This window comes from Balearica regulorum, chromosome 5 (assembly GCF_011004875.1).
Source record: "Balearica regulorum gibbericeps isolate bBalReg1 chromosome 5, bBalReg1.pri, whole genome shotgun sequence".
Classification (NCBI taxonomy): Eukaryota; Metazoa; Chordata; class Aves; order Gruiformes; family Gruidae; genus Balearica; species Balearica regulorum.
This window is the reverse complement of record NC_046188.1, coordinates 55,651,300-55,675,678: the sequence shown is the minus strand read 5'-3', so window position 1 is coordinate 55,675,678 and position 24,379 is coordinate 55,651,300. Positions and strand designations below refer to the sequence as shown.

General features: G+C 38.0%; 1 protein-coding gene across 1 annotated transcript in view; it reads left to right on the top strand.

Moving 5' to 3' along the window:
- The window catches only part of OTOG (otogelin), a 114,794-nt gene that overhangs the window by 70,665 nt on the left and 19,750 nt on the right, over positions 1-24,379 (top strand). Inside the window, exons 33-42 of the mRNA XM_075755030.1 lie at positions 1,525-1,803; positions 11,075-11,192; positions 11,889-11,968; positions 12,374-16,227; positions 16,856-17,024; positions 17,913-18,049; positions 19,580-19,669; positions 20,072-20,255; positions 23,014-23,234; positions 24,150-24,288. Coding sequence (XP_075611145.1) covers positions 1,525-1,803; positions 11,075-11,192; positions 11,889-11,968; positions 12,374-16,227; positions 16,856-17,024; positions 17,913-18,049; positions 19,580-19,669; positions 20,072-20,255; positions 23,014-23,234; positions 24,150-24,288 — 5,271 coding nt within the window. The remainder of the gene's footprint in view (positions 1-1,524; positions 1,804-11,074; positions 11,193-11,888; positions 11,969-12,373; positions 16,228-16,855; positions 17,025-17,912; positions 18,050-19,579; positions 19,670-20,071; positions 20,256-23,013; positions 23,235-24,149; positions 24,289-24,379) is intronic.

The following is a 24,379-nucleotide window of genomic DNA, read 5'->3' as shown; positions in this document are numbered from 1 at the left end:
ACACAATTTTAATGCCCACAGAGCATTTAATGCCCACTTGAGTCTCAATACAGTTTTACTGCCCAGAGTCCCCTGAATTAGCTCGTTGGACAGCCTGGAGGTGGTTGTCGTTGTGTTATCAAAGAAGAGATATGGGTTGAAAAAATGACAAGCATTTGATTAGTAATACTGCTGTCTGTAGAACTGACACAAGAACTCGTGTAACAGAATATCCAGAGCCAGATTTCTTTTATTAGTCATAGTTTTGAGACACTTGTACATTGCGTTCAATTTAGGTTTGGAAAGGGAAGGTCAGTTCTATTCCCGTATAAAAATTTCTCGCTCAGAATTTAACCTGGCAAATTGAATTTGTGCCTTACAGTCCAATTTGAGCAAATGGCATTTCATCATTTGGCCATGGAAGAGTTTATATAATCAATAAGATATTTTTCATATCCATGTCTTCATTTATATATTTGCATTCTTGGTTCTTTGGTACCTCAGAAAAATGGATGTTTCATCAGTTTCAGACAAATGGTAGACAATGGCAGGTTTTGAGCATTGATGTACTCATTGGCTATATGGCAGGTATTATAAATCACACTGTCATTATTTATCAAATAGCTACTTGCTGCAGACAATTAATAAAAAGATATTCACAAATGCCACTATGTTTTTCAGATCAATTGAAGTTTTTATGCTCAGAAAACAAGTTGGTCTTCCAGAAGTGTTGTACCAGAATAGGATATTATATCTGTTTAATAGAGATCATTTGTTTTCTATGCATTCATTTTTTCAAGAAATGCTACCCAGGCCTGGAGGGTTAGTTGATTTTACAGTAGTTTAATGGCTGTTTTCAAGAGAATAGCAGAGTTTACAGCAAAGTAGAATGAAGTAATTCTGTAAGCAACAGATGCCAGTAACAGGCTCAAGATCTGCCACTCTGCAATTGGTTGTACAGAGGCTTGCTTGAAATCAGCAGTACTGTTTTCAGGGTAAGGTATCATGTGGGTACACTTGTCAGAAAACAGACTTTGCTGTTACCATTCTTAAGGGAAGGGCTAGAGAGCTGACCGCTTAGAAATTAAGGCATAAAGGTGTAAGCTGAATGCAAAATACATTTTTGTAATTTCTTTTTAATGAAAGGCTGAGCACTTAAGCTATAAATTCCTGATGGCAAATGTCACTTGTAAAGCTAGTTAGATGAAGTTTAAATTTTTATTAAGTAAATGGCTTAGTGAAGGCTGTAAACTGAAGTTCTGCTTGAATGCAGGGCTATATTCCTTTATCCTGCTCTAGGCAAATGTCTTAATCTGCTTGTATTCCTGTTGAATTCTGTAAGGTATAACTAAATAACCATCAGAATCTACCACTCAGGAATCCACATATAGTATATTTTCTTAGCAGATTCAGGCTATTTTTACTGATAAGGCCAAACTCAGTTTTCATTGCTCATGCTACTAGTATCAGTAGTGGTACATCAGAATGATTTTAGTTTATTATGCATATATCAGCAAGTAAATGAGTTCTGTGTGTTTTTTCCAGATTCCAACTTGATTTCATTTGAAACAGCTGAGAGACCAAACTATTTTCTTCAGCTAACCTCTAATAATACTCTTGTTCTTTCTAAATGGGAAAAAAGAGAAGCATTTCACAACAGATCTACATTTGTTATTCACAAGAATACATGGCTTTCAGGATACAGTTCCTTTGAGTCATTTGCAAAACCAGGATACTTCATCCACATTTCAGCCTCTTCAGTTGGGCTTCTGAAGTACCGTCATTCAGAGGAGTTCAGACTGTCGACCCTTTTTAAACTCGTAGGTAGGTAATTAAAGTTGTATTTTACGAACAGCAGTTTGTTCCCTGTGAAAATATAGGCTAAACAGAATTGATATTTTCAGAGGTGATGAGATTGCTTACTTCTCCCCTATGTCACTGGGAGCTGTGGCACACAGACTCCAGATCTTCTTCCCTAAGTTTTGTAGTGAGGATGAGATTCTGTTTTCTTGTCAAAAGCCATTAAATAGCCTAATACACAACTTTGCTACATTTGCCAACTGATTTTGGAAATACATAGCCTAGTGTATAGTTTCTGGGCAATACATGCTTTGTAGGTGGTGAGGAAGTTCTTAAGGAGTAGAAAATTCATGCTGATGAATAATGGATTCATGAAGAGGATAGAAAAGAACTGAATGCATCTCTAATAGCAAAGGTCTGTGGATAACATTTTCTCCTCCTTTCACTGCTGCTAAGAGAGAGTTTTCTGTACAGTGCATTCTCATTGCAAGCTTTGTGGCCTCCTTGGGGGTCTTGCCATCCAGTGCTAAGGACATTGCCCGTAGATGTGCCCAAGTGGAGAACGGTGACGCGTGGTGTTCCTCAGGGGTCAGTACTGGGATCGGCACTGTTCAACATCTTTGTCGGCGACATGGACAAGGGGATCGAGTGCACCCTCAGCAAGTTTGCCGACAACACCAAGCTGTGTGGTGTGGTCGACACGCTGGAGGGAAGGGATGCTATCCAGAGGGACCTTGACAGGCTGGAGAGGTGGGCCCATGCGAACCGCATGAAGTTCAACAAGGCCAAGTGCAAGGTCCTGCACGTGGGTCAGTGCAATCCCAAGCACGACTATAGACTGGGCAAGGAATGGATTGAAAGCAGCCCCAAGGAGAAGGACTTGGGGGTGTTGGTGGACAAGAAGCTCAACATGAGCCGGCAGTGTGGGCTTGCAGCCTAGATAGCCAACCGTGTCCTGGGCTGCATCAGAAGAAGTGTGACCCGCAGGTGGAGGGAGGTGATTCTGCCTCTCTACTCAGCTCTTGTGAGACCCCACCTGGAGTACTGCATCCAGCTCTGGGGGCCCCAGTACAGGAGAGACATGGAGCTGTTGGAGGGAGTCCAGAGGAGGGCCACGAAGCTGATCAGAGGGCTGGAGCACCTCTCCTATGAGGGCAGGCTGAGAGAGTTGGGATTGTTCAGCCTGGAGAAAAGGCGGCTCTGGGGAGATCTAATTGCTGCTTACCAGTTTCTGAAGGGGGCCTACAGGAAAGCTGGTGAGGGACTGTATATCAGGGAGTGTAGTGACAGGACAAGGGGTAATGGGTTTAAGCTGAAGGAAGGTCAATTTAGATTAGATGTTAGAAATTCTTTACTGTTAGAGTGGTGAGATACTGGAACAGGTTGCCCAGAGAGGTTGTGGAGGTCCCATCCCTGGAAGTGTTTAAGACCAGGTTGGATGAGGCTTTGGGCAATGTGGTCTAGTGCAGGGTGTCCCTGCCCATGGCAGGGGGGTTGGAACTAGATGATCTTTGAGGTCCCTTCCAACCCTAACCATTCTATGGTTCTATGATTCTATGATTCTAGTTTATACCTCTCAAACCTCTGTTTCCCCTGAAAAACACCTTAACCTTTATCCATGCACCCACTCACAGAGGCTCTGCCTTTTGGGATGTTATCCCCTAGTGTTTCAGGCATCATCTAAGTGGAGATATATGCCTCTTCTTGCTGACCTAGATGTCTATTTCTCCAGTGTTTCTTGGACAGCTACAGCTCTTGCATGCACAACGTAGACTGCTGTGAGAGTGTTTCTACCTACTTGAGAGATTCCCGTTCCTGTAATAGTATTCCCATCCCACTGAGACATAAGCGTCAGAAATGTGGGAGATGTTCTTAGGACCCTTCGTAGGAGCTGGATCCAGAAGTTGCTCCTGTAAGAACTAATGACAAAAACCACACATGAAAAAAATCACTAATCAGTCAAGCTTGCTCTTTTTTAGATTAGCAAGGAAAAGAAATAATAACTGTTTTCACATATTCTTGGGAACCATGCGCTGAAATGAAGATGGCCTTATGGGTCAAGAACAAGATGCAAGAGTTATACTGGCCTATAAAATAAAGCAAAGCAGATTATTCGTGAAACCACCATTTGCTTTAGTGTCTGCTTGTCTTGATAAATCAGATACATCAGTCACATTCATATGACTTTATTTATGAACTTCAGTGAAAACTACTACTTGCTGAAACCACTGGACAATTTTATACACTGTGTGGTGTATAAAATTCCAAAATCACTACAAGTGTTTCTGTTCTAAAGCTTTTTATTGTGCTGTAATTTTAAATGCATTAGTAATTCGTTTATTGGGGTAGCAGAAGTATTTTAATAGGTATTCTTGGCAATACTCTTTTTTAAAATCAGTTCTTCATTCTGTGAAACTGAAATTTGTTTTACAAGCAAAGAAAGAAAATGAAATGTAACAAATGAAGCATGGCCTGGCTGTGTTTTATGGTGACCATTTTGAATCACAGCACAGACAAATTTGAAGCATGCGCTGACTTCTTTGACAGAAGAGGCCAACTGTATGCCTGGTGGAGCTTCTTGTTATCAAAACATTGAATTAAAGTGTTAATGGTGGCATTGTGAATCTGCCGATGTTTTGCAGTGTGTTATGCTGACAGCCTAATGCAGCTGTTGACTGGCACACTCCAACTTCAGAAAAAATGACAGATTTTGTCATTGCCAAATGCCTGTTGCCTCTTGACAAATGCTTGTAATCACAGAGCTGTTGAGGTTTTTGAACAGCAGAATTACAGAGCTAATGATATTACCAGGATGTTCATACAGCATTTCAAGCAAGGAACTTTTTTTGGACATAACAAAAATATCTCCTTAGTCTTTTATCTTTGAGGGATGAATGAAGAAGGTTAAAACGTGTTCCAATTCTCAGTGGTCGTCCATTAACACAGAGTGGTATGTCTTTTCAAGTGTGAAGTCTTTACCCTCCAGTCATTATACCAAAAAATCCTATCTATGCCAATGGAAAACTAAAACAATTTACCTCAGCAAGTGGGATCAGATCAAATGATCAAGAGGCATTTCATTAATCACCACATCCGAGGGCTTGGGTTTCAGAGTTTTATAAGCAGAGAAACATAGAGCTTGAATCTTTCTCCAGTGTACCTTCACAAGGGCCAGCTTGCTGATGTAGGGTAATTACATGGTCTAAAAATACAGCAGCATTTGTTTAAGTTAATGGAAAAGTTACACCAGCTCCACAGTGCACAGGCAAAAGTGTATTGAGTTTCCTGCTGACTATTGTAAATGCTTTGCATATTAGATCAGAAACTCTTGAACCGGGAACAGCTATTCCTGCAGAATCAGAGGATAAATATCGGGAGCAGAATAATAGGCCCAGTAAATCCCCTTGGCCAGAAAGTTCCTCATGAGACTTCTTCGTGCTCTGTGACGCACATTCAAAAGGAAGAATTTTAAACGACCTGATGACCACAGCAATAGATAGATGTTTGTTTAAAGTCAGGTGACGAGTCACTTTTTCCAGTTTCATAGCAATAAATATTGTCACATTGAAATACTTTGACTATAAATTGCACAGATATGATGGGCTAACGCTGCAAAGTATTTTCCATGAGAAGTCACTTCAGCTTTTAAATTTGGTTATCTTCATTACACTTAGGTTTGTCTGCTGTCCTGTTCCCACAAACAGGAGGGTTTGAGGGTTTGACTTGATAACTGAATTTGAATATCTAGAGTATACTTACTCAAAAGAAAATACATTTTGCATTCTATGCAGGAATTTTTACCACCAATGGATCGGTATGCATTCAGTCAAAAGAAAGAATACGCTTAGTCTTACCAGATGGACAAGCACAGAGGTGTCATGTAAGAGCGATCAATTCACATTTGAAATTGTTGGGAAATTAGTGGATGTAGGGAACTGATGATCTTTTTATGGATATAGATGCAGTTTTCTTACCCTTTTTTAAAATAATATGCTCAAGCTAGTTGCCTACAGGGCATTTTTGGTTGCTTTTAATGTTGTATCTTAATTAACTAAAACACATTCAGAAATAGAGTACAAAACTGAAAATTACATTTATTTTAACGAAAAACATTTTTTTATAGAAGCCTCTTGCATCTTAAGTAATATCGTTGACTATTTTAACTTCAACTTCCTTTTATCCATTTCCATTAGCAGAATTAATTTTCTAGAATGTCCTGTTTTACTCATAATGAGTTACTCTTAAGTTTAATTTGAGCTCATATCCTTTGTCAGTCCAAAAGATCATGACATTGGGCCTGGGACAGGGTAATGCTGAGCAATCGCCATTGTACCTGCAAATCCCAGGTACGTCACTGAACACATCTGCTCAGTAGCTCTTGGAATCAGACTGGCGTTACTGTAGAATTCATAGGATCATAGAATCATTTTGGTTGGAAAAGACCTTTAAGATCATCAAGTATAACCAAGTCTTCCCTTTTTATACCACAAACACAAACATTTGACCTCCCATTCTTGACTGAATAAATAGGAGGAGATTAAATAGTTATGTTAACAAGATTATATTCCTCTAACATCATCATAGTAAAGTAAAACAGAACTATTTGAGAGGTAGGTAATTATACTTTGCTGTCAGTGATGTTTTGTCTGGGCACAAAGTTCAATTTTCCCAGTGATGTTTGTTTACATTTCTCATTGCAGAAACTTAAAAGTCATGGGCAGAGTTTGTTAGTAGTTTGTATGTGTTAAGTAGGTAGATAGGATTTCATGTTCCTAAACTTGTAACTGAGGACATAGGCAATCTACGTTACTAAGCAGAGTTTTGCTGCATTATAAATAGAACTAACTCTAAAGCAAATTTTGTTCCTGCTAGATTTTTTTAAATCTTTGGGAAAAGTAGAAAAACAAAAAAAGTGTCCGGTAAGAATGAAAATCCAAATACTTTTTTTCTTTTCATTATTTTTAACACTTTTATTTTAAATGTAACCTTTTATTAAAATTAGAACATTTCAAGTTTTAGTTTTTGGGGTTTTTTTTAAAGTAAATGGCCATTTTTTGAACAAAACTTGAAATTATCCATGATATGCAGATTCTGACAATGGCAAATTTTGTCTCTGAGGTAAAAGCATAGGGAAAAAAAGGCAGGATGGACTTGTGAACAATAGGAACTGTCAACACACAATAAACTGCCCAAGGAACTAAGAATGGTGATTCTGACTCAACAGAACACCACAGTCTACCAGTGATAAAAAATTAAAATTCTTCATTAAATGGTAGCAACTGTTCTCATTACCACAGAATTATTTTTGAAAGCCACAAAGAATTAAAATCATAAGGTACAGGGAACAAAACACTTTTCTGATGTCCAAGCCAGTGAGAGAACAATGGAGTTGGGGAATATCTTTTAATACATTGTCTTTGGCAACGTGTATACCTGCATCCATACAAAAGCTTTCCGCAGTACTCTAAGATGTCGATATGCTTGGCTCCTGTTAGGTAATGTGGGCTCAGCTGGCGAGTGACTGTTATCCAGGGCATAATTTACCATTTTGTGAAGGATTTGCTGTGTCACCAAACAGAAGACAAATGCTGGTAGATTTCACCAGGAGACACATGGTTATTTTCAAATACCATGACAAATCCTTTTGAGGAACACATGCCTGATAGAAGAAGCTTGACTCATTGTCTGTAAATTGTGTATCATTCTTTTGTTGTGAGTGAACTGCACTGTTGCACAGAGTACAGTAAGCTCGTATTACTGGTCGCTGGAGGGGGAATTTAGGTATTAAAAAAATGGGAAGCATGTGGTGGAGGTGGCTGGTTAGCATCCTGGCTCACAAAAAGCATTCGTGCCACGACACTGGTGAAATCCACAGTTTCTGAGCTGTGGTAGTTTCTGTCATGGGGGTAGCAGTACGGTGGTAATAATAAAGCTGATGTTGGTCTGGCATGGAAGTTAATATCTACAATCAATACAGAGGGTGAAAGGAATGTTTCCTTCAGTTTAGGGAGAGGGATGCTTCAATGGCTTTAAAGCACTTTGTTAGTGCTTTTCCTTATACCCTAATGATTGTGGGTATTGGGGTCATAGTTAATATGATGTATGTACTAAAAAGAGACCAAATCTATTATTTTAGCTCGGTATAGGAATACTTTATTGTTTTCTTGGCTTAGTCTTCATGTTAGTTCAGAACACGGCTCTGTGTGTCTGTTTCTCCTCTCCTTCATTTTCTGTCTAATCTCTATTTAATCTAAACTTTATAAGAGGAGCTGCATCTCATGGGTTTTTTCACAGTGGCTTGCACAGTCAATCAGCTAGGTCCTTGGGCTGCTTAAGCATTCCAGAAATGATACTGCTAATAATAAAAACTTTAAATATGATGAGTGACTGAACTGACATTGTCCTAATGCTGGAAATGCATATACTTCATAATAAAGCACAGATTTCACTATATCTGATGGGTTTACTGAGATGTACTGAAAACTTTTTAGATACTGGAAGGCAATTCATGCAATATATTAAACTCTTGCTGTGGTGATTTGGTCTGTTCTTTTAGGTAATTTATACACTAAAAAACCTAATACAGCTTGGCCCAGCATAGTCAGTTCTCTAGAATCCGTTCACTGGAAAATTAAATGTCCATTGGTTCTACAGCTCTTCTTGAAAACATTTTTTATGACCGGGTTCATGAATCCATCTGTTGTCTGTACTTCCTTCTGCAAAAGTAGAGACAAAATTTGCAGACAAGCATGACTTTGTTCATTCTTGACTGGAAGTGGTGTTTATGAACCACTCAGCAAATGTTATGCCTTTATGTAGAAATTCGCCCTATTTCCTACCAACACATGCAACACCAGCATACTCTGTGAAGTTAATCTGTAGGAAAGCTTGAGGGAAACGTGGCAATCATTTCATAAAAGTCTAAGTTTGTTTGGAAAATGGGAGATGGTATGTTAATCCCAGTGCTTGGAAGTGTTAATTCACGATCGCTGTTCTGCTAAACTGAGAACCTAACATTCTTTGTCGAGTGACAGTGTGCGTTCTGCAAAGCTTATGTCTTTATTGTGGTTGAAACAACTTCTGTGATTAATGGTGAGGTTTGTGGCGAGAGTTACAAGTTATGGATCTGTGTCTGTACTTAATCTAAGGTAGTCTGATAAATGAGATTTCCTAGATTCCACTTGGATATACTGTTATTGCTGGTTATTACTACTGTTGGTGATTGCCTGTGCCAACAGGTCTCTAATACGTTCTTTGTATCATGCATCTTTTCCTTTTGTCCTTAAACCTTACCAAGTGCTTACAAACCCCCATACATGTCAGCAAAATGTATGGAAATAATTCCCTTCCTCCATTAGATTTAAACAGCATAAGTTGGTTTCACTAGAAAGGGTCACAGAAGAATTCAGAGATGTGTGCTTAGCTTTTTATGGGAATGTAACTTTATAAATGCATTTGTTAGTGTCATTAAGATTCATGTTTTGAAAAGCAGTGACAAGTTATGTCCTTGGATAGAGTGGCATGTAAAAAGGATAACACTAGATGGCAACGTACACACTTTTTTGTCTGAGTTTGATTTATACTTTTAATTTAAGAGAATTATTTGTATTAAAAAAGAAGATGTTAATGGTTAATAGTGGCAGAGATATAATTACCTGTAAGTGCTGATGTCCCTAAATTGCAGGAAGAACAATTTCTTAGGATCTTCATGGAAAAATTTCATGTCTCCAAGAAGATGTAAAAGAGCTACTCTATCTCCCTCAAGCAAAACTTAAAAGCAAAAAGATCAAAAATGGAAACTTTTTCTAAGTAGTAAACATTTTCTGTCTGGTCATTAATGTAAATATTGTTTAAGAGCAGCTATTCTTCATAGGCTCTGAATAACATAGCTCTAAGATCAGGTTTACCAATCTAGAGGGGACCCATATGTCATGATGGTGCTCTTCAGTAGGCGTAAATGTGAGGGAAGTGTCACTGGTCTGCCCTGACTGCTGCAGGAAGGAACTAGGGTGGGCTGTCATAGTTCAGGTACTGAAGTCCAGATATATTGCCTAAGTCATGCAGGCATTGGAAGAGCCACTGGACTAATCTAGCATTGTGTGGGAAACCGTTCTGCATGCAGATGGGGCAGGGTTGTAGTGAAAAAGAAAACACGATGCTGCATTTGAACGTGCAAGTGCATGTCACCCACATGATGATTGCCACAAATTTGTTTCAGATTTAACAGTCTATTTCTTCTGTAATTTTGTGAAGTTGCTGCATAATTTAATAAGCACTGGAAGCATAGCTGATCCTTATTTTTGTTTATTCTCACTTTGAAGTTCAACTCTTCCTCTATCTGAATTTGTACTTTGAGTTTCAAGTAAGTGAACTTGAAGTCTTTCAATAAACACTGTCTGCATAGATACTCTGAAGGCACTTCGGGTTTTGCGGCGGGGTTCCTTGTTGTTTGTTTGTTTGTTTTTAATTTGCCGGTGTTTCATTATTGGTACTGTTTTGTCTGGTGAAGTGTATGTATGGAGTTAAATTTTGCAAGACTACATGTCTTATCGTGTCTGAGTGCTTTGTTCATTGTAGGAGCAGTTAGAATTTCAGATTCAAAATATTGTGAGGTTTGAATTAATTTCTCTTGGAGTGGCTATCTTACACTGCTTTTGAGAAGATCAACTGTTAAGATATGTTGCTTTAAAGAGCCTAAATTGGCATAATTTCTGCTTACCTTATTTGGAATGGTGTTTGTTTTGGCTTTTAAAAGCCTACAGTTGTATCACACAAATTATATACACCTTTGTGCTATATCAGTAAATTTTACACATGAAGTAAACTGTTTTGATACATTATGTTATAAAGAGTATCAGTATATTTATTTTGATTCTAATAGCAATAATCATACTTAACATAATCTTAATTTTTCATTTTGTTTGAATAACCAAATATGTAGTTTCATTGTTGATACAGTTAAAAAACAACAGCTCTAACTTGCTGGCTTTATTTTCAAGTGATTGTAATATGCAGTAAATGTGGCTAATTCAATGTCATGTTTTATACTATAAAGAGTAAAACATGCTGCAGAGCCAGCACTCTTTGATATACTCTGCGTAAACATAAACTGTTTTCCTATGTTGTCAAGACCTTAGCAGTTAAAAAAAAATTACCAATTTTATTTGTAGAGAAAACAGGTAGAAGCAGTAAGAGATTTAGAGCTGCAGTGAACTTAAAGCATGCCTCTTAGTGATATGTATCTGTGTGTGTTTCTAGAAAGATGTGAGAATAATAGATCTTGACTGTTTTTCAGATGTCAAATTTAAAGTTCTATCCCGTTCTGCATGTGAATGGCATTATGATACCTGTACGAGCCCTTGTTTCAAGACATGCAGGGACCCTTTGGGAAAAAGCTGTCAGGCAGTACCAAAGTAAGTATCTGTATTTTTATGGAAGAGTATGTAATTTGGATAATATATTTATGCAGCATAGTAAGAATATGAGGGACCAGATGTAGGCTCAGTATAGCAGGACTGCGTTCTTATATGAGGAGGTAAGCGAAGGGGGAAAAGAAATAGAGTAAAACCTGCTGTGGCAGCTACGTAAAAGTGACGTTTGAGTTGTTAGCTAAGTATTGTCAGCGGAATGACTAGTACATTTTTAATTTATAAGCTGAGGGGGTATTATAGACTATTAATAAAGAGAAGTGATTACAAGTTTGTGTCCAATAGTTGTGCCCCTACTTTTTATGGCATTGCAACAGCCATATCTGTACTTCCTTGCCTTTTCCTTCCAATGGGAATTTGTGTTAAGTCTGGTAAAACTGGCATTTGGATTTTGGTGTGCAAAAACATTTGGCGTTTCTTAAGCAATAGTGTTCACTATTGAACCTGCAACCATTCGTCTCAAAGGCTGAGTATCACGGAGTTCATGCTTTAGTTTAGATCTGAGTGAGAGTGGAAGCTACGGCAATGACATTTTGAAGGAATACACTGAGGTAATGAGATTAGATAGAACAAGACTGTCTACTTAAAACTATGTTATAAATAAACTGCATTTTCCTAAAATTAAATGCTCAATCCAGAAGATACTGTTCAACTAGTTAATACTAATTGTTTTTCTTTTAGAGTGGAAGGATGCATCCCTGTCTGTCCTCTCAATATGTTGCTGGATGAAATCACTCAAAGATGCGTGTATTTTGAAGACTGTATGTTTGAAAAAATATATACATTATGTATGGTACTTAGCTTATTAATTTCTTAGGTCTTTAGTGAAATTTTCAAATATTGGTAATTAAATGTATGTAACTATCACCTTTGTTACATGAATCTTGAGCTCACTGAATGTACATTTTATTTAAAATAACTCCACTCCTCAAAAATCTGAGCCAAATTTTAAACTAAGAAAGGTGTTCTTTTTTCATAAAGCATTTCAGTAACATTAAATGTGCAGCAAATGATTTAATGAAATTATTTTTTAATTTAACAGTTTAACGGTTTAAAGGCTGTTGAAAAGATCAGGATTATGTGAGTTAACATAACTTTCTTCTAGCTCTGCTACCTTTGTGATTATTATTATTCATAAATTTCAGACTATATGTGTCTGATTTCAGGCATTGAACCTGCAGATGATAGTCCACCTTTGCCACCCAGCATTCAAACACCAGCAGTTTCACACATAACATCAAGAACAAGTTTGGCAGTGATCAGTGAAGTGGTAACTTTGTTTCCTGTACCTGAAGGGAAAGACATGGAAACAACACTTGCTTCAAAATTGCAACTCACTGCAACCACAGGAAAAACTGAATTTTCAGCTGTTACATCTAATACAACACTTCCAACCATAACTTTATCATCAAATATTTCTTCACAGTCAACCAGAATTACATCTGGCAGAAGCACTACAGCAATGTCTGGGACAACAAAATCTAATATAAGCTTGTCTTCTCCTGTTGACATTTCTCCATTGTTTCTATCTACTGTCAGTTCAGAAACTTCCACAAAGGTACAACCGATCAGTAGTGGTTCCACTAAACTATTGAGGGCTACAGAGCCTCAGACAGTAACTGCTACACATGCAGTGACTACAAGCACAGAATCAGAAAGCAAACCAATTTCTACTTTTATTTTTACTGGGACACCACTTATACTTGCAACAACAGAATTCCCAGTCAAAACTAAAATGATGGAAATACCAGAAATAGCCACAAGAACACTTCCCACAAAAGAAGCACAAGTAAAACCGGAAGGTCTTACAACATTTACACCCAGTTCATTTGAATCAATAACAGAAGAAACTACTGCGTATCTGCCCCAGTTTTCCACATCACCACATCTGGGCACGTCTTCATATACACCACCACTAAACATAAGAGGAACTTCAGAAGGGACAAAAATAAGCATAGGACACTCTTTTACCCCAGTAGCTAATGTTACATCAACATCATTTTCTCCTGTGATCGCTACTTTGTTAAAACCAGTGTCTTCAGCAACAACAAAAGAAGCAATTGTTTTAACCGAACAAAGCACCAAGACTACATTTTCACCAACATCCACACCACCTGTTTCATTAGGAAAGGCAATTAGGGAACCTCCTATTGAAATGGTTCAACACCTGACTGGTACTGCAGAGGTACCTTTCACTACAACTCTAGGTCCAAAGATGACAACTCTGCAAATTCAAGAGAGATCATCAGAAACAACTTCGTTATCATTTACAACTCGTGAAAAGGAACCTCCCAAAACAACATCTCGTGTGGAGCATACTTCAAGTTCCTTTTTCCCTCAATATTCACTACATCCTAGTTCTACAACTGAAAAATTCGTCACTCTTTCTACAAAAAGACCTTCCGTGTCTGTTCCTACTCCTGCTTCTCCAGCTTCAGGTGAATTAAAAAAAACATTTAAAACTGTTTCAACTACAGACTATCCCTCACATATTGTTCTAAACACAACAGAGTTTCTGACTACATTATACACTAAATATCCTGTTGTGGCTGAGACTGTCAGAGTGACACCTTTGTCTGTCAAGGTAACATCCAAAATAACATCCCCTTTTGAGTTAGCAGCAAAGTCAACTTTGTTTTCTGGAAAAACATCTACTGAACACAAGTCAGCTCTGGTTTCAAGTAGGGTGAAGACAAGCACAACAGGATATTCAGGTAGTGTTACATCATCAGCAATGAAAACCTCTGTCTCATCAAAAGAAACCACCACAGTTCCTTTCATAGCTACAGAAAGAGAGTCAGCTCAAAGAACATCTGTCACTGGATCTCCGCTTACCCTCCTTAGTGCAACTGAAATGACATTGTTGACAACACAGCCTGATAAATCACAGGTGGAAAGAACTACTAGCATCTCTACTCGAAAGCCATCTGCTTTCCCCTCTTCACCACTGAGTTCTCTAATCTCCTTAAACATTTCTCTTCCTTCACTACCCTCATATGGAAAAGAAGCATCACTGACAGCTCTCAGTGCTGTGCATACACCCCATGAAACGATCTCTTTATATGTGAGAACAACTACAGCAAAATCTGTTTTACCAACAGAAAAGACCTCTCCAGTCCTGACTTTCTCTACTTTCTCCACTATAACAGAACAATCGAGTCCAATAACAACAATATCACATGGCAAATCGCCAGGCAAAGCCATTTTAGATATCACTTATGCCACATTTTCCCCATCCTCTGAATTCAGCAGTCAGCTCATAACAACCAAAAGAGTAATGACAGCCAAAGAAGAATCAACTCTGTCCCCTTTTGTTGTACTTCCAGTAACAGAGGCTTCCTACACTTTCTCCACCTCTCAGTATCTAGCAGATAAATTGGTTTCTTCACCTTCTTTAACACAAATAATACCGGAAGTAACAACCACACCAAAGTATCCATTAGAGACTAAAGTAGTTTCTACAGCATTGAAATCTACAGTCCGAAGTATAACAGATACAGTAAAACTTACAGCAGTTACAGTTCAGCCATCCTTTCCTTCATCTTCAGTTGGCCCCTTCTCTTGGCAGACACCTTCAGGAGACAAATCTTCAAAAGAGACCACAAAGACCATGGCTATACCATATTTTTCTACTCAGAAGGCTATGGAACTTGGTCATCAGACTTCTGAGCCTTCATTGACAAGCAAAAGCAGTACCCCAATTTACCAGTATCCTGCAGAAACTCTAACGAAATCCACTGGTCAGCCACAACGTATCTTTAGCACAACTGAAGCTACAGTAGCATTGACTTCCTCGTATCCCTTAATCACTTCACTACCTGAAGGCATTCATTTAAGTATATTACCTACCTCAGTAGGTCCTACACAAGTTATTTTACCAACTGAAAAAGAGTTGCATTTAACTGATTCAGTCACACAGCCGTATGTATCAAGAACTTCCTCTGGTTTGCAGTCTACAGTCCCAACTAGAACAACAGCTGACTTGATTTTTGGCACCAGAATTCTCCCTTCCTCACCAGAAGTGCTTGCAGCTTCCTCTTCTTTAGCAACAGTTAAAAAAGAAACACTGCCTTCATTTTCCACACAAAAGGCAGGTACTGATCTAAAATTCACATGGCTGGCCTCATTTACTGAATCACTTGATTCAAGTCAAACACTTGAAACAACTACAGCTTCACCAGAATCTGAGTCAACCTCTTCATCGGTTTTGTTACCAGAAACAACAGAAATTCCCATCGTGATGGAGAGTGGGCCATCCACATTAACAGGGAAAAGCAGTACAGAGAAAGCTGCAGTGTTGCCTAAGCAAGTCACACTTTCAACTACCCCCTACAGTCCCATGTTTCCAGCAAGTACAGTGTTGTCAGCTATGGCCCATTCATCAGCTGCAGCTCTAGCCTCTTCAATGATAAGCAGTACAGGGCAAAACATTAGTATTGTATCAGCAGTGCCAGATAAAGCAGAAGCAGTAACAGAATCCATCACAAGCTCTGCAAAGCCCACCTATTTTTCTGTTACTTCAGAAGCAAAAGAAGCCATGTCCCTTGATACAGTAAAATCTGAAGAGCTGGAATTAACAACAGAAGTCCAAGTCATCCATACTCAAGGTGCTACTGCTACCCCAGAAATACCTCAGACATTTTACTCTCCGTATTTCACAACCACAACTGCAATTCCTTCTAATGTAAGTGTATCAGTACTGTCTGCTATACGTTCATCCTCTGAGCCAAAACCTTTTTCTTCTATAGCTGCGTCATCATTCAGTCCTACTCAAACTTCAAAACTCGAAATGTCATCTGACGTGCAAACACCTTCTGTGAGTTCACTGCTAATGATATCTGACCATCCAAATGACACAACAGCTCCACCAGCTTCCTCATTTGCCTATTTATCTACCAAACCCCTTTATGGCTTGACTACAACATTTTCTGAGGGACTAGCAACAGCTGAAGCCATGTCAGGAGTCACAGCATCAGCTTTTATGCTGCCTAGAGAAACAGCAACATTTCAAACTTGTACAGTGAGTAACTATAAATATTTATCTGTTTGGTTTTGAATATGTCTTGGTTACTTTTATGCACTGATAAAAAAATTGTGAGCCATACTTTGATCTTTAGGTTTTAAAATATCTGTATCAAACAGGGAGCCTTATTATTTTCTCAATTATATCTTAACTTTGGATGATTTCATTGCACCTAATGGTTTTCTTAAGTGCTATAATACAGTGGTTTGGGCCTCAGTTTTCTGAGTGTGACTGTTACAAAAATGTTTTTTTGGCAAAATATGATGCTTCATATTGTTCAATGGCAGTTTTTTGTTACGATGCCCTCCTTAAAGTATGTATTTCCAGATTATTATTCCTACTTGTGCCTTTCCATGCTTTTCCTTCTCAACTTCTTTTAATGTAAAGTTAAAAATTCAATAATGCTGTCTCCGCTTTACAACAGGGCAGCAGTTTTAAACTGTCCTCAATATGGTCGGGTTTTCAAAGGTGCTCATTACATGTAGCTTCCATCAGTGTCATGGGGATTCATAAATATTCTGTACCTGGAGAATGTGAGCCCCTTTTTTTGAGCAAATACTCTTCAATATTGTGATACTAGCTTGGTAAGAATGGTAACCTATGTCTTTTATTAAATATGCCTTAGCCAATCACAGAGAATGAGTGTATAAAGTACATTTGCTTGGATGGACAACTGATCCAAGTTAATAAGTCACAGAACTGCCCATACAATGCAACTCAACCCAGCTGTGGAGTTTTAGGATTTGCTACTCAAACGAATGGTGACAAATGCTGCCCAAAGTGGGAATGTGCATGTAAGTTTTAATTATGCAGTACTTTTGAAGTTAATTTAAGTAACAATTTAATGCATATGTAAGAAGGCCAAGAACAGACTTTTATACCATGGCGTAGAAATAGAAGATGCATATTGTACGGGTGACTTATTGTCTAATGCAATTTATAATTCCAGTTCTATATCCGGGGAAATTAAATCAAAATGCTCTTTTAATGTAGGATAGTCCTTTTCAACCCAGCTTTAGGTATCCGCAGTGGACCTGTCTAGATCTGACTTAGACCCGTCTTGTCTCCTGTCTATTCAGAGGAACATGTAGTCAATATAGTCAGTGAATTTTTTTAATTCATCTTATATCTACTTCAGGATGAGAAGATTCCCTAGACTCTGTTAACTAGCTCTTTTTAACAGCTTGGGGACTCTGGAAGCATAGCTGTACGTAGTCACTCCCATCAATTGCCTAGAATTGGACAGGAAGAATCCAAATCTTAAAGAAAATTCAATTTAGTCTATAATAGCAAAGAAAGGATGCAGAGATACGCAATGGAAATTTCTGCTTATGCTCAGTTCTGAATAACTAGGAGTAGAACTCCAAGCCCTTGGAACACGAAAGCTTTAACAATAAGACTGGGAAGAAGGAAACTTTCCACGTGAGCTCCTGCCTTAGGAACAAGACTAGAAGGGAACTAAGGATCCAGCATGATTGTCCCACTGAAATATGCAGGATTTGACTCTGCTGTCCATTTACAGAGATGCAACAGTATCAAATATAGCTGAAAATATGTGCACATATATGAAACTCTAGTAAGCTAGTTAATCTTATAAAAATTATTGGTTTATCTTCATATTTTGTAATATTTACAGAAAATCTAAAATAAGTTAGAAAAAATATTTATTTTTATTTTCTTAGGTCGTTGCACAATTTTCTCTGATCTGAGCATTGTAACCTATGATGGAAATCATTTGGCTTTATTCAAAGAAGCATCCTACGTTGTTAGTCAAACTCAAGATGAAACTATAACCGTCCATGTCCTTGACTGTAGAACGGTAACTAACAGTTATCAGCTAACAAATGATGTTCAGTACTGCTAATAAGGTGGATCTTAAAAGGAAGGGCATAATAATACTACATAGTTGTGGTTAATTATTCACTTTCTCTAATATCTATGAATTGTTATTCTACTTTACAACACTTATGAATTGTATAGCACTTTATCACCTGCCTGTATATGCATAGTTCCTTACAAGAAATTTGCACTGGAAACACCAATCTTCAGAGCCATAAAAGACTGTAGGATTGTCAGACTAAATTAGACCACGTTGTGCATTCCTAGTCTCTGACAGTGGCAAATACTTGTTTCAGAGAGGGAAGAGAGAAACTCTAATGGCTATCCTGCCAAATGAGTAGTGTAGATTGCCTTTGTGTCATGAAGAGTTAATTTATTGTGAGCCTTTACAAAACCCTTTAAACTCCAGTCTCTTCTATGAAAGCTAGGTAATTTTGATGTCCATATAAATGTCCATCACAAAGTTTACTCCCAAGCAGTACCTTATGAAAGTTAATTCTAGAAGCTCAATATGATTGATATGAAAAAGGAGATTTGTTTATGATTTTCAGATTTCATAGAATCATAGAATGGTTTGGGTTGGAAGGGACCTCAAAGATCATCTAGTTCCTACCCTCCTGCCATGGGCAGGGACACCCTCCACTAGACCAGGGTGCTCACAGCCCCATCCAACCTGACCTTAAACACTACCAGAGATGGGGCATCCACAACCTCTCTGGGCAACCTGTTTCAGTATCTCACCACCCTCACAGTAAAGAATTTCTTTCTAACATCTAATCTAAATCGACCCTCCTTCAGCTTGAACCCATTACCCCTTGTCCTGTCACTACACTCCCTGATAAACAGTCCCTCACCAGCTTTCCTGTAGGCCCCCTTCAGAAACTGGTAAGCAGCAATTAGATCTCCCCAGAGCCACCTTTTCTCCAGGCTGAACAATCCCAACTCTCTCAGCCTGTCCTCATAGGAGAGGTGCTTCAGCCCTCTGATCAACTTTGTGGCCCTCCTCTGGACTCTCTCCAACAGAGAGGTTTTTTTGTAGTAGTCAGTGCTTTCTGTTTTGTTCAGCATCTTGTAATTTGGGAAGCTTGGATGCATTTCTGAAACATTACTTCTGTACTGTTCATATATCATATAGATGCATCATTCCCAGTCTCGTTCTTGCTCACCTTCAGATACGTAGTTCATGTTTTTCGGTGTCCAAGCAGCTAGTCCATTGTAGTTTTTTTCCTCTGAAAACCTTTATTTCTATTGTAATTTCAAGATCGGGTGACACAACACAGTTGCTGAACACAATGAGATCATAATATATTGTTTGTTTATTTTGCAAGAATGCTATCCAGATGAACATTATAGTCCAGACTTGAAATTACAATTGCCAGCAGTTTTCCTCTCTTAAAAATATACCCCCCCAAAACCCTTAATATCCCAGTACCTACAACCAATAAGCAGCTAACATACAAAGATTTTGCACATCATGACTATGGTTGATGTATTTTTGCTTTCTCCACAGAGTAATTCAAATTCAACTTCTTTGTGCCTGGCAATGTTGAATTTAACCTATTTATCGAACCAAATTATTATCAATCGTTTAAGTAGAAAAGTAAGTATTTTGAAGGTTAGTTTTTCTTTGCCTTTTAGATAGCACCTTACTTCTGTAATCAACTGCCTCCTTATGTGGATACTGAAGATTAGGGTAGGACACAATAAGTAACATAATTCATTGTTTCAGCTTTGTAATTTAGTAAACTGCTTGTAAATTCAAAGAGTAAAACTGTGATACAAGGACAGTTAATGAGGTAAGTAGCAGAGCAAGACACATAAACTGTTAGTCTCTTTAGTATCTATATTATCTTTGTGGAGGTGGGCCTGACTGCTTTTGAAATTAGTTATGAGTTAGATTCCTAAGCTGTCGAGAATCCGGCCTTAGTTCTTCTACCTACAGCACTTGGTACCTGACATTTAACCTCTTTTCTGTGTTATTTTCTGTGTTATCTTATTTTAGATAACAGTAAATTCAAGATTTGCTTGGCCTCCTGTTAGAAAATATGGATACAAAGTCGAGGATTCAGGCTTCAAGTATGCAGTTGAGACCCCAACAAAAATGAGAATTCAGTGGTTTCACAACACAGGCGTGATGATTATCGAGTTTAATAGTACCAGAGAACCAAGAGCTTTGGGACTTTGTGGTAAGTATAGGGTAGTGCAAGAAATAAAGGCATTCAAATGCTTTGTTAGGTAGGCATATTTTCCTCCCCAACAGAGTTATTGCAGATCTTTGAAAAGTTTAAGATACTATTAAAATTAAATTATTATTAATTTTGTTAATTGTTGAAATTATGTTTGATACCTATTCATGTAATCATTTTTTACCCATAGAGTTGCTTCTGACTGTAACCCGTTTAAATCACAGGCATGATTGCTGTAACCAAACCCAAATAAGTCAGTCAGACATAAATCCATAATGTCAAATAAGGTCATTTACAGATTTAGTGTTTGATATCCATCTGATAGGAAACGATATGTGCTATTTTCAGTTTCTAAAGGTCAGAATTCAGAGGAAATGTTAACTTGAGAGAACTAAGCTTAATTTATCTGTTGGAGGAAATAGTTCAGAGGGAATTTCTTAATAGTAATGGGTTAAATAACTGTAATGTTGCACTCTGTTAGGTCTGCTCAATAGTTTCACATAGTTTCTTTCTTTCTAAAAGCATAGCCTCAACTAAGTTGTTGGTGCTGTAGCTTTTGCAAGCATGTATTTGTTGTTGTAAATCCCTACTGTGACACCTGAATCTGTAAATTTATCTGCTGTAAATTGGAGCTGGAAACCAGGGTTACAGAGTTCATATAATTACAGAGGATATCTTTCCAGTTTCAGAAAGGGCAAATGCCTGTAGCTCAGTATCAAATACCAGTGATAGCTAGTCCAGTTCCAAGTCCTACAGACAGTAATGTGCTTCTAGCAAAGGAAGAGAGTTTGAATTTACTGCCATTTTGGATTATTATCTGTAGTTTGCCCTAACTTTTGTTTTCAGTATCACTCTTGCTCTGTTTGACTAATTGTTACTGTAATTAGATTAAACAGAAACAAGAAAGTAAAGACTGTAATTTTTAGTAAGCCTGATTGAAGTTATCATGAAAGTCTCTTTTGCCTTTACCTGTTTGGTTAGCGTGATAGGGAGAACTGGGAACATTATGTTCCTGGTTTACAAGGCACTTTAACTAGATGACAACACATTTCTGTGGATGGTGTTCCAAGTACAACTTCTTCACAGAATGTGCTGTATTTTTCTGAAATTCATCTGATTGGGATTCTCTGCATAAGTCTGCCTGCACAGTGCTGTGTGATGTGACTTACCAGAGCCTGCTTTAAATGAGCTGGTTGTGCTGCATCTTTTCAGGGTAGATTAGTCTCCCCTGATCTCCTTGAGCTTTCTCAGATGTCTTCTGGCTGAACTGTAGTATTGGTAGATCCTGATTTCTCAGCTTCATGGAAATGACAAAACTGAAGGCACCATTAATTTTGTAGCATCCCTTGGAAGGATTTGTGTCAGAGACAAGAGTGTCTTTTAAAGTGGAAGGATCAGGCAAACATGACAACTGGTGAAGAGCTGGTGTGGGAGATGAGGAATGTGTGAAGGGAACGTGGACATCTCTATAGCAAAACCAGTGAAAGAGAGTACAAGCACGTCAGTTTTAGCTGCAACCAGATCCGGCAAAGCCAAATGTGAAACCTTAGTTTTGCTGTGTTAAATCTCCTTGTCAATGTGTAAGAGAAGTGGAAGAAAATATCCCAGGCATGATAGCAATCCTTTGAAGTCTCTCAGAACCACCAAGTACTTCCTGTTTCTGCTGTATAGACTCACAACCTCAAAGAGTTCAACCAGAAACGTACTTAGTCGAATAATCGTTAGAGTAGCAAAAGCTGCTTTACTCTCTGATTCCTGTTGCTGTGTCACTGATTGTCAATGGCTTGCTCTTGTCGTCAAGAATTGGTGAAAAAATGGTAAATCAGACAAGTTCTCTAGAAAAGGGTTAAATCTACAAATAGTTTTTGAACAGATAAAGATTTAGAATTGCCGTGCCAGCTTGTGGAGACATCAGAAAAAACATTCTAGAAGTCTGATACAAAAGTATCAGGAATTGTGATTAGGAAGAAAGAATGGGGGACTGATCCATCATTCTACTTTTTTGTACCTGGTGGCTGTTAAAGGACCTTCCAGAGGAGACTTGTAATACTTGGATGTTCTGTATTGATCAAAGTCACTCTCTATGTGTAACATTGCTTCCTTTGCTCCAAAGTGTTTAAAAATTCCCATCTACTTTAGTTTAAACAGAAACAAAACGTGATGTTGTCTTGTGAGAAATAAATACAGAAAAGTGTGGGTTTTTTCCTGCTGAGGGGTAATATAAGTATACTCGGGAGTGCCAAAAGCTGTACTTTTATGGTGCAGCTTAAGCCAATAGATGCTTAAGACTGCTCAGAAGCATAGGTAGAATAGTACAGTATTTCTGAAGTACAGTATCAGATAAGCATCTTGGCATTTTATGGGAGTTCCCTTTTCTGCTAACATTTACATTTTCATTTGTTGCTATACATGGAGGTGCTTTGTAACCTTTTTTAAAATACGTTTTTAGTGCTTGTGCAACTGAAGGGTGAAGCTTGTGTGCCATAGCTGGGCTTTCTGAACAGCTCTTTGATATGCAATAGATTGCCTTTCACCCATCTTAATTCATAGATGCATCTTTACTTTTGCTTTGCTTAATTTGTCTGAATTTTGTGTATTTTGATCTACCAGAGACTTTCCACATCTGTTATGGGTTGTGATACTGTCATGTTGTGCAAGTTTTTTAAAAGCTATTTACTTGTTTGAATATGCCACTTCAAACATACTTCAGAATGAACCATGTGGTGTTAACCTGCTGTTTTCTTCTGGTAATACACAGGTTTTTGTGATAGAAGCTCAGAAAATGACCTGATGCTACCCAACAGGACAGTTTTAAGCAAAAGTGATGCCCCATCGACTTTTATAGACAGCTGGCAAGTGCCAGACACGTTAAAGTATGTTGGAGAAGACAGGCATCAGGAAACTAATTGTTCAGTCATGGACTGCTCAGAGTGCTTAAGACTGGTGTTGAACCAGACCTTCAGCAGCTGTCATCCTTATGTATGTTAACTATTTCGGAAGCTTACATTTTGAGAGAAATGCAGTTCTGATATTATTTTGTATTCCTGATAATTTCATTAATGTGAAACTATATGTAACCACATCTGTGCAATGAGATATGTACTTTTTTGTATCTACACTTATGAGGTAAAAATAATTGAAGAGCATGGCAGCTTGATAGGAGAGTTGCAATAAGGAACTAACACTTTCAGAATTTATAATACATCTCTGTTAGTTTTAACTAATTTATGCCATCTAATTTATAAAGCAGTCCCAGCTAATTCAACTGTATCAATATGATGTAGAGCAAAGTAAAATAGAATAGTTTTAGGATTTAATTAATCCTTAAGTGTTCAGTAATATAACAAGTTCCAAATCACAGTAGGTAACCTTAGAGCCTGCATTCTCAAAGGCCCTAGAGACAAGGAGTTCCAGCTTAGATGAGAGGGCAGAACAAACCATTTAAAGCAAACCTAAAGCAACTAACAGAATCACAGCGTGCAAATAATGTGTTTGTGCTCATATGAGTACATTTACCATTACATACTTTTGTATATTGTTGAATTTGATGAAGAGGAGGTCAAAAATAGACAAAAACTAAGAGGTAAGGAAGAACAAAGAACAATCAGTAATTATGCCTTCTATTGCAAAAACTTTATTATCTCTTGCCTAGGCACTTACAAGAGATGAAACTGAGGAATATAAAAACGTCTTCTATTTTTTTCAAGATTCAGGAAGCCTTACTTTTAAATACTAGTGGAGTCTCTTTATATACCAGTGAAGGCTGGTGGCCTCTTGCTTACTGTGAACCAAAAACATTTGGCTTCATTGTTTGTTGTGGATATTTAAAATGGTCAGTTTCCTACCTAGCAGGGTCTCCATGAAGGTGCAATATTTTTTTTTTTTCTTTACTAGGTTCCACCTGAGCTATTCTGTAATATATGGGTTCAAGACACTGAGTACATTCAAAATCCATGCATTTCGCTAGCTGCTTATGTGGCAATGTGCAACAAATTTAGTATTTGTATAGAATGGAGGAGCTCTGATTACTGCCGTAAGTATTCTGCATGTATGTGTACCTCTAGAGTTCACAGAGAGAAAATTTGCTTAATGTAAGTGTTACTGTAAGTTGAAAATACCAGCAC